The sequence below is a fragment of the Pectinophora gossypiella genome, chromosome 7 (genome assembly GCF_024362695.1).
Source record: "Pectinophora gossypiella chromosome 7, ilPecGoss1.1, whole genome shotgun sequence".
NCBI lineage: Eukaryota > Metazoa > Arthropoda > Insecta > Lepidoptera > Gelechiidae > Pectinophora > Pectinophora gossypiella.
In genome coordinates, this window is record NC_065410.1 from 6,844,406 (window position 1) to 6,858,421 (window position 14,016).

At 35.6% G+C, this 14,016-nt stretch overlaps 1 protein-coding gene across 1 annotated transcript in view; it reads left to right on the forward strand.

Moving 5' to 3' along the window:
- LOC126367990 (hemicentin-2) overlaps positions 1-14,016 on the forward strand; it is a 105,567-nt gene that overhangs the window by 47,459 nt on the left and 44,092 nt on the right. The window contains exon 4 of the mRNA XM_050011810.1: positions 8,285-8,481. Coding sequence (XP_049867767.1) covers positions 8,285-8,481 — 197 coding nt within the window. The remainder of the gene's footprint in view (positions 1-8,284; positions 8,482-14,016) is intronic.

A 14,016-nucleotide genomic window follows, 5' to 3' on the forward strand; every position in this document is an offset into this window, starting at 1 on the left:
TAAGCCTAATATGCACAAAACAATTATTCGAGTGGGAACTCGCATACTTCGATTTTGCAGTACATGTTGCTAATTCTGAACCGGCCGGCGTACGTGTATGAAGCGATTGATGAATGTGGAGGAAGCAAGAGAAGTGTGTCATGATCGATACAAATGGAATTCCATAGTATCTGCTTACCTCGGTGGAAAACAGGCGTGAGTTTTTGTATGTATGTAGATAAACTATATTATCAACACAAAAACGCTCGTACATCAACAGAAACACACCTAGTAATAAAAAATAAATCTTTTACTAGAATGAACACGAAATGTTTTATTTGATTGATGGCATTCACACCATTACTCGATAATAAGTTTCTCACTTTTTTCTGAATACATTTTGTGAAGGTCAGGTATTTCATTACTAAGTATTCGAAAACTTTAATAACTTCGCGATATTTTCCAAATTAAGTATTCGTAAATAGATCCAATAAGGTATCGGTCTATCAGTTGTTAATGATGTTCTAAGGGTTCAAGAGGTACTCGATATTATTGTAAGAACAGCTGTTGAATCTACGAGTATTAATTACTACATACACAGAGATTCTTTTGTCGGTTGTTTCTTTGTATTCTCTGTTTGGTTTTGATTTCCTATGCGTGCTATTTTATTCAATAGGGTATTATATAGATTAGGCGGATAGTGCGATGTCCGGGGATATAACAGTTTTGTTGTCTTGGCAAAACACCCACTTCTATCGGATCACGCCCTCTGCCATCCTATCTAGCACTTAAATTTGGCTGACTCAACAACTACAGACGAGAAAGGACTTCCAAACATAGTAAAAAGAAGTCTCCAATTGGACGAAGTTTCAACCGAGAGAGCCTCTTAGATGCTCCTTTGTATTAGAAACTTGGTTCCTTTCTTATTCAGAAGTGTTCACAGCCAACGAAATCTCCTTCAGATTCATCAATCGTAGTTTTTCTCTGTGAGAAATTCAGTTTTAATTGCTTTACGAGTTCTCTTCCAATCACGGAAAACTTTCACCCCTAGATGATACATAATAGATGGTATATTTTTTCATCTATGCTAATAGGGATTCTGTTAAAAGTAAAGGTCGATAACCTATCACTATACCTATCCTAAAGAGTTTCTGTAAGTAAGTACTTCGATTATTTACAGTATTGTATTGCTATTTTTGTCTCAAGACGCAAAAATAAAATGTGGCCGCAAATTGCTTTCTGAAACACTTGATGCCCATCGCAATATTATTGGTCTAAGTTTTATATAGATAGTGAACATGAGAGTACCAATAGGAACACAAAAAACTATAATATGTAAATTGAATTATTGATTTCCATCAAAACGTTATCAGTGACTTTTTAATCCGCATCGGGTAAAGTTGTTAGGTATTCGTACCGTTATGTACTGAAATATATTTTACTATCTCGTGGAGTTCAGTTATCGCGCGCTGCACGTATTTTCAAACCACTTACGGGCGTTTTACGGGATAAAAACTATCCTATGTTCTTCCCAAGGTCTCAAACTATCTTCCGTGTGAAATGGTAACAGACATTACAAACAGAGTTACTTTCGCATTTATAATATTAATGTGGACTTAATACAAACTTTTCATACAGTTCAAATGAAAATAAATTAACAAAACTTATTTTGAAATTTATTTAACTTTAATTAAGGGGAAATAGACGTGATTATGTTTATGTTGGAATAAAATGTGCATTTTTTTGGCGTTACCACTATCGCCAATTCGTGTAGCAACAATATTTTTATGATTTTACATATTTTAAAGAGGACGAACAGTCTATTTCTGATGCTTTCCTAAAAATTCTTTGTACGACAAATAACACAGTAGAAGTTATAGAAACAGAAACATACACACACATATATAACAAACAGACATTAGACATAATATAAAAATATTGTAATATACCTATAATGATAGACTACAAGTACAGAACTAGGTTGCTGTACCAGTTTTATGAAGCCAACATTTTATTTATGCTACAACTTTTTTATACGTATAACCACGTTATGTTTTTGTGCGTGTGCATGTTGTCTATCGATTTGAAACCATGAATTCAGTTTTTAAATTGATTTTCCTGACACTGGCGGCTATGGCAAAAAGTTGGACTATGCGCTTTTTGTCTTGTTTTGTAAATATTTTTGTTTTTAGAACACAGTTCGTGGATTATTTTGATGCATTCTCTCAGATTGATGTATTTCTTTAGTGCCACTGGGAAAGAGTAAGTAAGTACCTAATTAGAGAATTCTCGAATCTTGCACGTCCGGTACAAAATAAATAATAGTGCTAACGGTAATATGTCAATACTCACAATCCTGTTATTTGTTCCGTAATAGTTGTTAAGAGCATAGATGTATAGGACTATAATCATTTTAGGTAATAGAAGTAATTCACATGCAATATTTCCCTCATCTGAAAACGCATAACTCCGTACCATTATAATTTCAATAAAATATTTTAAATTAAAATAAACGTTAAGTGGAACTTTCTGCTTGCGCTCAACGTTTTGGTAGTCAGCTATTCCGTAAAATGGTGACATTAAATACAGAACTTAGGCTTTTTCAATGCTGGATATAATAATATCCATTTTAGGTAACCGCAAAGCATATCGTGTTATATCAAATTATATAAAAATATAGTACTTTAATGTATGATTTCAATGAGAGACTTTCCAGGATACGTTCCTCAAAAAATATATAGATGGCGCTGTTGAGATTTAAAGTGATAATTATCAATTTCCTCACTACTCGAGTACAAAATTTAACAAAAATACAATGTGTTGGCAAAAGCATAATATAAAAATAATTGTTACTTGTTATGGATTTACATTGCTATCTATATTGCTTCTCTTTATTTTGATTAGAATAATAAATAATGGATGGAAGATGTAATTGTGCCTGAGTGTAACAAAAAGAGTCATCATTTATACTTATAAAATTAAAGATGCATAATATGTCTGTTATCCATGAAATTAGAAAGTTAATCGTAGGAAAATCTTTACAGCGCCATCTTAATTGTTTTTGAGGAACGTAGTTTAGAAAGTTCCTCGTAGAGCTTAAAAAAAAATACAAGGTACCGTGGACATATTTTGCAGGATATCTTTAGCGGCGAATTGTGCTGTAAGTAAACAGCGAATAGCGAGCGTGGATAAATTAAATGACCGCAGTGTTCCGCATTTAGGTACCAGACTACGAGTAATAAACCTGCTAAAATAGAAAGACACCGTTCTGAAAAAAAAAACAAAGGCAGCGTTTTCCACTCTCCGGATGTTTTAAATGGAAACGCACGTCCTTATATGTTTGTAGGGAAGCTTTTAAATATTTTTTATTTAAGTAATATATCATACTATATTTACGTTATGATATGTTGGCAGACACTCCTGTTGTACGACGAGTAGGTACGCTAAACGGGTCTCGCAACCGGTTCCTCGATCAAAAATGCATTTACAATCACCTTGGAGCGACAATCTCTTGAGCAATCAATTGTGTGCCTTTTAGATCGTATTCAGAGTTTAGGATTGATTGTAGAGTTGGTCTGGCTGGTCGTCACGGTTGAGTAAAACAAGAAAGTTATGACATTTACGTTTTATTCTATTTGCGTATACTATGGAACTGCAAAATAACTGTGCTTTTTGTTTGTGGTAAAACAACAAATATTTTACTCTGTCCGTGCCGGTTGGTTCCACCCGTGACTTGGTGGTACCTATATAACTCGGGCGCCTGGCCTAGCAGGGTGTCCTAGTTGTTATAAAACGTGAACTATCGGGGAATTTTAAATCCCACCATTTAAAATGACGGTTACAACACATGTTTTTTTTATTTTTACGCTGGCCAAATTCATTCCTGGCAAAATTGAAAATAGAGGAAGGCTGGTAGGAAAACTATCGCTTAAATACTGTGTTATACCTTTTCACGCCTTAACCTCTATACCGCTTTGGATAAAACCGGGTACCTACAAAGATAGATGAAAATATAGAGACGGCTAAATAGCATAGTTAGTAAATTTTCCAGTAAATCGTAGATAATTGAAACAAATTCTCGCGTCTGCGAAGATTTAACAACTACTCTACGATATTATCAAACGGGTACCTTGAGTGCTTGTTGAAATTTTTCTGTAATTGCCACCTAGGTAATGTTTCTCGCTGTATGTAATAGAAATTGGAGGTAAAGAAAAGCATATAAGTAAAGAACGGTGCTATTTTAGACCAGACTAATTTGTAAAGTTTTGTCTGCCAGAATCGGACCTTCGTCTTATCGTGTGGGTTGTGAGGTGTATTACCAACCTCATCAACCCTGGTGTCAGGATTATTATTGAGCCGCCAAAAGCAGGGGCAGGCGTGTCAGGGGACACGCCTCATGTAACGACTACTTACTTACAGCTTAGCTACTTACATCAGTAAGTAGTAACCGGGACCAACGGCTTAACGTGCCTTCCGAAGTACGGGTCATCTTACTTTTTGGACAATCAGGTGATCAGCCTGTTATATCCTAACCAAACCAGGGATCACAAAGTGATTTTTGTGATATGTCTCCACCGGGATTCGAACCCGGGACCTCCGGATCGTGAGCCCAACGCGCAACCACTGGACCACGTTCTTCGTTAGAATCGGACCAATCCATTATCTGTCTTACCTAATTAAAATAAAATCACTTTTGACTAAACAGAATTAAAAAAAGAAAACAATTATTATTCAGAGATAGTTACTTATTTCATTAACTGACTTCAAAACAGAATGAGGTTTATTTTATCCATTATTTAAAAGTAGGCAACTTAGGGAAAAAAAGATATTTAACGAAAGTCACTTATTTAAAATTCAAATGCTGAATATTAAGGAAGGAAACTCTCTCGAAGATATCCATTCTTTACGTATCCGCCGCTTTTCCAGCTAAATAATAATAAATTGCCAGAAAGAAAGTGTTCCTATTATTCTTTATATATCTCTTGTTTTTTGGAATATAGGTATACATATATCTGGCCTATCCCTGTCGAGCCAGGTAGACAAAATAGATATTAGGTACATAAAATATGTATATCCACAGCTCCGCATAAGATTACTTACATCCATCCATGCTGTTTATGTATCGCCCTAAATAAACCATCCCCACAAAAATTTTATGGTATATTGAAGGGTGGGTATAGGATATTTTCTAATGAGTTGAAATTCTGCCTACCCATAAGCATAGAATAACAGTGATGCAAAATAAGCAGTTGCCTAGGGCATCCATCACGTGCCTTTCCATTTGGGCAAATGGAAATAGAAAAAAACGTTGTGCAACAGTTTTGTGCCTATATTGAGTCGTAATAGGGAATTCAACGATAGTACGAGTAACTGTGGAGCTTCGCCATTATTTCTACTGAGGGCAATTAAAATGAAATAAGGAATACATTCATACATGCATAAACTCACGCCCATTTCCCACCGGGTAAACAGAGACTATGGAATTTCATCAATCGTTTCATACACGCACGCCGGTTCAGAGTAGATCGTACTGTACCTTTTCGAAGGACATCTCCAATTTAGTAAATGTACGTCCTTCTAGGTCCTCCTTTGCCAGCCCTACCACCAACCTTCGCTTTACATATTGCTTTCGGAATCCTTATCCTTTATCCACTCTATGTGTCCAACCAAATCAACTTAACATTCGCTCCTCAATCTTAGTCACTATATCGTCTTTTACACTACATCTCTTTCTTGTCACGCTGTTTCTCACTCTATCACTCAATTTAACACCGCAGGTGCTACGCAACGACCTCATTTCTATGGCAGTAATCCTACTTTCATGCTTCTTTCTTTTGCCATACCCAACATTCACTACCGTACTTCAGCGTAGAGACAAGTGCTGCATTGTGAACAGCCATTCTCGCATCTTGCGAGATACATTGGCTAGTAACAACTGCATGCATTGCCCTATTCACTGAATATTGAATATTCTATTAGAAAGTAGTAATGGTTACCACCATTACCCGTTACCAGGTAGCACCAACAGTTTAGAATGCTTCAGGGCTTCAGACATACCTACTTACAGTTTTCAAAAGACTAGAATATTTTCTAAACCACCTTCGTTATAAATATTTATGTCTGCTTGTGTGTTTCTGAAGGGGTTATCTCTCTCTTTCGATTATAATATTTGGTAATCAGAAATCAGAATCATTTATTCAACGTAATTATCATGCATAAATAAACTTGTTGAAGGTCAATTTAACATTATTAAATCTACGTCATTTCGCAAGGTGTTATGGCTGAGGAGAAGAAATAACAAGAAAGTGCAACAGCAGTGTAGCTAATTAGGTATACATTACAAGTTATAATACCTAGAGGAACACATTTAATACCAGACATTTTTATGATTTAGGTTATCGTTTATTATACAATAAGCTTTTTTACATAAAGTAAGCTTCTCATGGGCTCTAAATTTATATTCTGACAAATTCAAAATACTTATTATCTGGTATTTTATTGTGAAAACGTATACCTACATAACCCCAACACAGATGAATTTTATTTACTTAATCTAGAATTTTGAATAGCAATTATATTTTTAATCCTTGTAGTATAAATTGTCTTTCACAGTTTCTCGGAAGGAGAGATACATTTTTACGTACATACATAACATTTTCATAAATATATTAACTTGCTGCTGAATTTAGCTTGCCCGCTAGTGATACAATATGTGGGCCCCATTGAAGTTTTGAATCTACAGTAATTCATAAGAAAATAGTGTATTCAACATCTCTAGTATTCAACATCTAGTTTCTCATCGTTAATTTTAATCGTATTGTTTACTTTCTTTACGTTTGGTAAAACAAATTTCTGTAATTTATACGAAATGGGAAAGATAAACAAATATTTTATTAAAATTGTTCATACTTTTTCATCGTACATCGTGTCTGTACCTGTCTGTCTGTTCTACCTTCAAGGGACTGCATTTTACGAACCGTAAAAGGTCGCCTCTGTAAATATTAATACAACATGCGTTATTGTCGCAAATATCCGAATAAGTCGTAATAAAAACCAACCAAGTGGTAGAAAGAAAACGCTGTTCTTTTGGTAAATAAAACACATTACACAAATTATTTCGTGTCGCAAAACCCTCGGTGCGATTTTTTATCTGTGTGGACTTTCAAAGCGGAGATAAGTTAAGAATAATCATTCAAATGTATTTAGGAAGAATACTAAGTAGTAAAATTGGGAACAGCTTAAGATAATAATTTCAGATAGGTACTTAAGTAATTTAAATATTTTCTTTCAAGGTTCGTTGATAATGAAGTACTTAATAACTTTTTGTCGCTGTTTGTTCGTCCCAGTTTGGATAGATATTGCTTTATTTTTTTAGAACGAAGTCATTATATTATTTAGATTATACTGTTAATGTCGAGTCTCCAATTTTCTATCAAGTCCAGTCTAGACACGTAACGATGATTGAAAACTTGCCGAGAATTGAGAAAAAAACTGTTTACTTATAAATGTTCAATAATTCTAGTATAAATGAGCCTGAAATCATCTTCATCCCCTTAGTATTATACCGTTTTTCACTGGGTCCGCTTACCTAACCTGATATATTTTTTTATTTTCTTTTCGAATATTTTGTACATACAGCGTAGTACCTATTATTGAGTCTTGAATATCTGGACTTTTTTGTATGTTATGTTATGTTACCACAGTCAAGTATCACTGAGAGGCATTTATAAAAGCAATATACATGTATTATTAGATAGGCATACTATTTCGATATAGGTAGGATAGAAGCGCCAAATAGTATAGACAACAATGCTAGGTGTTCAAATGAATGCTTTGACGTTTGGAACAGATTGAAGCAAGAATTAAAAAAAGAAACTTTACCGGAGTAGAGTGGAGCGGCTCACTGTCGACAACTCTTCTCAATTATCAAACCGGGACAGAGACTACTGGTTCATTGTCCGCGTCATAGGGACGCACCTCTATACATACAACACCGAAGTGGCAAAATCAATAAAAATGTAGAAACCAATAAATTTTAGTTTTAAAGATGTTATATATTACAATTCTATAGGTTAAGGTATAAGTACAATGGGGGACTTATCGCCTGATTAAAGTAAATAAACAAACCACGTGTGGCAACCCTATTTGTCACGCATCAAAATTTTAACAACTTCTTTGTGACAGCTTTTTAGTGACAAACACATCATTTGTGCTTTATAGTCCATTATATCTTTCATTGAATCCTATAAAACTTGGCGAAGTATTTTAATAATTCAAGATGTAATGCATGTAAAATTTTCTGCAGATGGTTACGGGAGGGATCCACGTACCCGTTGGACGCTGAAGTGGTGCATGGGAAGACCAGGGAGATTCCGTCAGTGGCCACCTTGACCTTCACTCCGGCTCGCGAGGATGATGGGGCCACCTTCCGGTGTATCGTCAAGAATCGCGCCATGCCAGAGGGGCAGCAGCTCGATGCGATTGTCGATCTCAGCGTCAACTGTAAGTAATACCTACATGTTTAGCGTAGTGTTAAGGGGCTGCTACACTAAGGGTTGATGGAGGTGTTTGGCCTAACAGCTAACCCATTCGCGCCCGGAGCCGTCCAACTTGGCCCGTGAGGCTACGACACGACTATCAAATTTTTAATGCGAAAGTTTATCTGTCTGTCACGTATGAACCGCTGAAACGTTCGTTATGAATTACTAAGTACTCGAGGTGCAAAGATGAATATAACTCTCTAGCTGACGTGTCAAATGTTATACCTAAGAGAGTTTGAAAGAATTAAAATCATAAGTAAGTAATTTATTTGAGATACCGGATTTTGATTAAAAGAGTAGAAATTGAATTAAGAAAACAGTTCAAACAGCAAATAACGTGGAGCTTTTGTTGTCAGGTGTACTTTACGTTACGTAGGTACTTACGTATCTAGGTAGACGGTTTTGAGCTCTAGAGCTCATTGTAGCTATTCTATTTCCACCCATTAGTGCTTAGTGATCTATTAGAAATGAAAAATAAAATCCCAATGAGAATAAGTACATTTTTGAACTTATTATAATTTCTATGAACTGTCTAGATGAAATACATGAAAAGTTTATGACGTTAACTAACTTTGATTGACATGTTTCTTATAAGTTATTTAATGTTTAATTGTTTTTGTTCCTTTTTAGAAATTAATTGTGATTTATATCAGAACTTATATAACAAAAGTTAAGAGAATGTGTAAATATAAACCATGCGGCAGTACTAATAAATAAAAAAATAAATGTATGGGCTACTGTCTCTATAGCAACCTTATGTCGAGTCCGAAAATGAAAAACAACCATCTATCGATTATCACCGATAATATAATCGATACATATATAAGAATATATCGATATATATCAATGGTAATATATATAATCGATTTCTATTTATCGATTGTAAGCATGACGGATAAAACTTACAACCACGACGAGATCAAATCAGAATTAGGAACTTTTTCCTGTTAAGTGGTTACTTGTGCTAGTTTAAGAATTTTCAAGTTTATAGTATAGAATGTCCACAGTTTTTTAAATTGTGTGCCGTTTTCATAAACTTGGTATATTGAATCAGCTAGGATATAATTTATGTTCTAGATTTTCTTAATAACTTTCGATTTTATTTACAGACAAAATTGCACGTAATTTTTTTATATCCATCAATTAAAGCATAAATATTCAAACAATGCCTGTATTATTCACTAATAGTTAGGTACATTCCTATTCTCCTTTGTCTGTAGTGTGAGTTGTGAGGACGATAACCAACTTCACCAACCGTGGTATCAGGGTTGTTATTGATACGCAAGTACAAGGTGCCTAATCAAAATAGTTTCACATCCCGTGAACTGTTTTCGATATGTCCAGAATCGTACCCAGGACTTGCACATCGTGAAAGCTTTAACCACTACATCGCGCAAGCCGTCCCCGTTGCAAAACTCAATAAATAACTTATTTGGTAGAACAGTTTCTTGGTTTTTATAGCTTTCATCATCACGAAACAAAATAAATTAAACTTTCAAAGCTTTTTGTTACAATGTTTTATTTCCTTTCGATTGTAATCTTAACACCTGAACACGAAGCTATGAAATATATAGGATTTTACAACTACTTTTGTTCGAACAAAGTTTAATATTTCAGTTTCCTGAATTGTTCACTATCTGGAGTTGGCTACATTAAACCTGTCAAAGTTATAACGTTAATGTCAGTTTTATCCACCTATTTGTAAATATATACGTGTTCACGTGGTTTATCGGTGGTGTTTGTCGCGATGCCAGAACACCGTGCGATACATAATATTATATTATTTTACCTCGGCTTTTCCGTTAGACGCTGTTGTGGTGACGTTGACGTTTGCGGTGGCTTTGTATGTACTTATGTTCATATGAACGTTGATGCTGCACTCTACAACGTTGGTAGTTTGACGTGGTCGGATAGAAATGCTAATCGTAGCAATCGCAGGTTAGCAGGAACATTTTAAGAGAACCACTTTTAGTAAATACCATTCATATTTCCATGAATAATTGCGCAAATGTCAGGTATATTACATGCTCATAAAAGTTGTACGGTCACCAGTCAATGCAGTCAATCAACTGCAATCTGTGTCATAGAATAGAGAGTAATACTATTCTGTATGCGTCTTTGTACATAAATATTGTAAACCCTCGGATAAGACATAGGATTTTACAGTAGAACGCTTTGTGTACTAAATAACGGTAAGAGGGTGTGAAGCCTCCAGAAAATACAATGCTAGAGAGACAAATCCTTTCTGAAACCTCACCATTAGGTGTTACCCTACATATTACTAACTTGTGCTAGTCCGAAGGATGTAATATACGATCTCGAAGGACGTAATATACGATCCCGACGACCTGATTACTCTAGCCATAGAGGCGGCCAATCAGCTCGCGACACCAAACACTTCAGAACCCCGATACCGACCCCGCCGGCGTTGTCGACGATTTCCCTCATTCAGCGCTTATCGCTATCGACCCACTAGAGTTGATTAATTCTTTCAAATATTTTTCCTCTCAGACGACGCTCTGAGCCGAGGTTCTCGCCCATCTGGGTACCCTCAGGCCTGTTGTCTTAAATTTTGTACCGGGTGAGAGCCCTCAGCGCTCCCCATTTGTCCGGCTAAGTAGTTAATGCCATCCGCGGCAAATCTACAATAAGTCACGTCAAAAAAAAATATAGTGCGAGTCCGAGCCTAACATACTAACTAAGGCATACACACCTTAGATTTTCCCCCAAGAGTTTCTGTTGGTAACTAAGTAGTTTCCATGCAACGTTTTCCTGTCTGGTTATTTATAAATCCGGACATGAATGATGGGTTTTGTTGCAAACATTTCCATTTTTGATTGGGCTAACTTCGTAGATAATTGAATTAAACCGATCAGAATCTGTAACCGTTCCAGTCTGTCTCTTATTGACAGGAAACATGCGAGAAAGTACACAAAAAGAGAATTAGGTATTAGAATAAAATACTTTGTTGGACCTGATTTTTGCAGTCTTCTTCTTCTATCATGTGCTACAGGGTTATAATTGAGCCGCCAAAGAATCTGACTCATGTAACGACTACTTACTTACATCTGTAAGTAGTAATCGGGACCAACGGCTTAACGTGCCTTCCCAAGCAGGGATCATGTTACTTTCGGACGATCAGATGATCAGCCTGTAATGTCCTAACCAAACTAGGAATCACAAAGTGATTTTTATGTCCCCAACCGGGATTCGAACCCAGGACTTCCACCCAACTCGAATAGCCGTTAGGTCCCGGCCATCAGCCTTATAACACCTGTGGAGCAGCGTCGTGGAATATGCTCTATACCCCGGCCTGTGACCAGCATTGGGACGTATTTAGGCTGTTACATTTGTTAGGCTGGTTAGTGACAAGGCTGTGGCAAAAATAGGTTTCTTTTCATTCCGGCTAAACATGCGGTTCCTATAGGATACCTAGTGATTAAAACTCAGATTTCCTCAGAATCTGGGTAGCGAAGCTCGGGTAGTAACATATGTTTTCGTTTGACTAAGCTTACGATACTTTGTGTAGCGGAAATTTGACGTCGACCCTATAAGAATAGAAATGTGACCCCGTACAAGCTCTTTCTAGCTTTATCGTTGCGTTCCCTATACAAAATCTTCTGGTTCATCTGTTTACAAACCAGCTTCATACCAAGTTATCTCCGCTACGCAGACTGCATTGCACTTTATTGACAATTTTCCACGTCATTTTCTTCTTATGAAGAACTAACGTTGTGATTGATTTTAACGTTTATAAACGCTGGAGGTAGAGTTTTGAAAAAACACATGATAAAAAATTTGTTTCTTGCTCTATCATACAAATCTTTTACCTTTACGAACACAATGGCCCTCAGCGCTTCGCTTTTCTCCGGCCAAGTAGTTAATGCTATTTGCGGCAAATCTACAATCAGTCGTCAAAAAACGAACAATAAAAAATAACTTATCGAAATCGGTCGCGTTACTTGCCAGTGATACTTAGTGATATAAGAATCCATTGTTTTTTATTTACATGAAGTTATATTTTGTAACTCGTGATGCTTATAAAACGCGACGCAGCCAAAGGGTGTTTGTTTTATTTAAGGAGGCAAGGTAAACATTGTTACCTCTCACAAATAATTCGGAACATGTTCGGATAGGGAGTTACCCAGTTGTGAACTGCAAACTCCATTAAGTTCGGATCACAGAAGTTCAATTCACGCCATCTGCGTACTTCAACCCTTAACTTTCATGTTGATGTTTTTATAGTATATAATCAAATTCTCGTTTAGTATTTTTGGTTATTGTTAATAAGTATAGATACCTATGAAACAGCTATCTATGACTTCTATATTTACCTACTTAAAACCGAAAGGAATGAAAAATAAGACCAAATTAATAAAAACTCTTAAGAATTCTTAATAAGAACTCTTAGTTCAAAACTTACACCTATTTTAAACCACAAACCGTATGTTGTAATATTACTAAGTATTATTGCCGATATTGTGAAAACTAAATAACAGAAACGAAAAGTGGCTGTAAAACCTATTCTGTTTTTAAATACTACCTAATTCGGCATCAAACTTGAAAAATTTTGCTAGTCATGTCAACAGATACTAGTCGCCTTATTACAAAACGCAGACTAAATATATTACCAGTTTTGGCACTAGGTTTAATTCTGGACTATTAAATTGAATGAGTATTATAAAACGAGGTTCTAAGAAAAACCATGGACTAAAACAACGTTATTAGAAAACAAAGAATAACTCTGATCCGAGGATCATCGTTGGCTATGGAAATTGAAAAGTGGAAGGAAATTACAATAGCAGCTATGAAACTAATAAAAAGATGCTTCGGTCTGTGGAAGGGACGTAAAAGGTTGTTGGAGGATTATATTTAGTATGTGGACATAAACTGTCAGGAAGACTATATTGTAGCATGTGCAGTCCTGCACAATATTGCTGTGAATATTACAGCCATCCCTGTCCACCTGAATGGGTTGATATTTTCATCTGATAGCCTGATAGAGTCACCACAGCGATATTACCTACTGCAAGTTTTACTGTCTGTTTGACTACGTATCTGTTTTACTGTTTACTGTCTGTTGTTCTATTTGGTAATAAAATTTCTGCTTCGGATTACACAAATAAAGCATAACTGATAATTAAAAAAAATAATAATATACGACTTACCTGATAATTCTTTCTGCGCACCTACAGGAAGACTGAAAACACACTGTTATTATTTCTGAATATTGTCTGTTCTCTTATCGCACTTTCATTTATTATCTGCAAATTATTTAGCTTTTTCGAACTAATAGCTCGTCATAATCATCTTTTCCGACCAGTGTTATTATGTCATAAATCATAAATAACCTACAAATCGATTACTCGCTGGAGTAGAAATAAAATCGATATGATATATTTTAATACATACATAAACTCACGCCTATATCCCACCGGAATAAGCAGAGACTATTGAATTCCATTTGCTTCGATCCTGACACACTTCTCTTGCTTCC